This window comes from Eimeria mitis, genomic scaffold (genome assembly GCF_000499745.2).
Source record: "Eimeria mitis Houghton genomic scaffold, Emh_scaff1094, whole genome shotgun sequence".
Classification (NCBI taxonomy): Eukaryota; Apicomplexa; class Conoidasida; order Eucoccidiorida; family Eimeriidae; genus Eimeria; species Eimeria mitis.
Genome location: NW_013567554.1, coordinates 6,468 through 6,853, shown reverse-complemented (window position 1 = coordinate 6,853; position 386 = coordinate 6,468). Strand labels below are relative to the sequence as shown.

Sequence of the window (386 nt, the reverse complement as noted above, 5' to 3'; positions counted from 1 at the left end):
TATTGTAGCCCCAAAGATACACCTCAAGACGTCGACCTTCTAGGTATTTTGCTGCTGCTGCTGCTGCTGCTGCTGCTGCCGCTGCTGCTGCTGCTGCTGCTGCGAATTCTGCTGCTGTTGCTGTTGCTGATGGCGCTGCTGCTGGCACTAATTCTGCTGCTGCTGCTGCTGCTGCTGCTGCTGCTGCAGACCTCGCTGGTTCTTCTCGCTGTCCCTCTCCCGGGGACACAGCAGCATCAGCCAGCGCAACGGGTACTGGGGGCCCCCCCTCAGCTGTACCCTTTTCTGTTTCGGGGGCCCCCAGCTCAGCTGATGCAGAGATAGAGCAGCTCAACGCAACCTACTGGAATGAACCCCCACCCACACCAGATTTTCCTGCGCCTGGA

The 386-nt window shown here is 59.3% G+C and overlaps 1 protein-coding gene across 1 annotated transcript in view; it reads right to left on the bottom strand.

Moving 5' to 3' along the window:
• The window catches only part of EMH_0029280 (uncharacterized protein), a gene marked incomplete at both ends in the record, with an annotated part of 1,171 nt that overhangs the window by 431 nt on the left and 354 nt on the right, over positions 1-386 (bottom strand). The window contains one exon of the mRNA XM_013494266.1: positions 3-309. Within this exon, the coding sequence (XP_013349720.1) occupies positions 3-309 (307 nt within the window). The remainder of the gene's footprint in view (positions 1-2; positions 310-386) is intronic.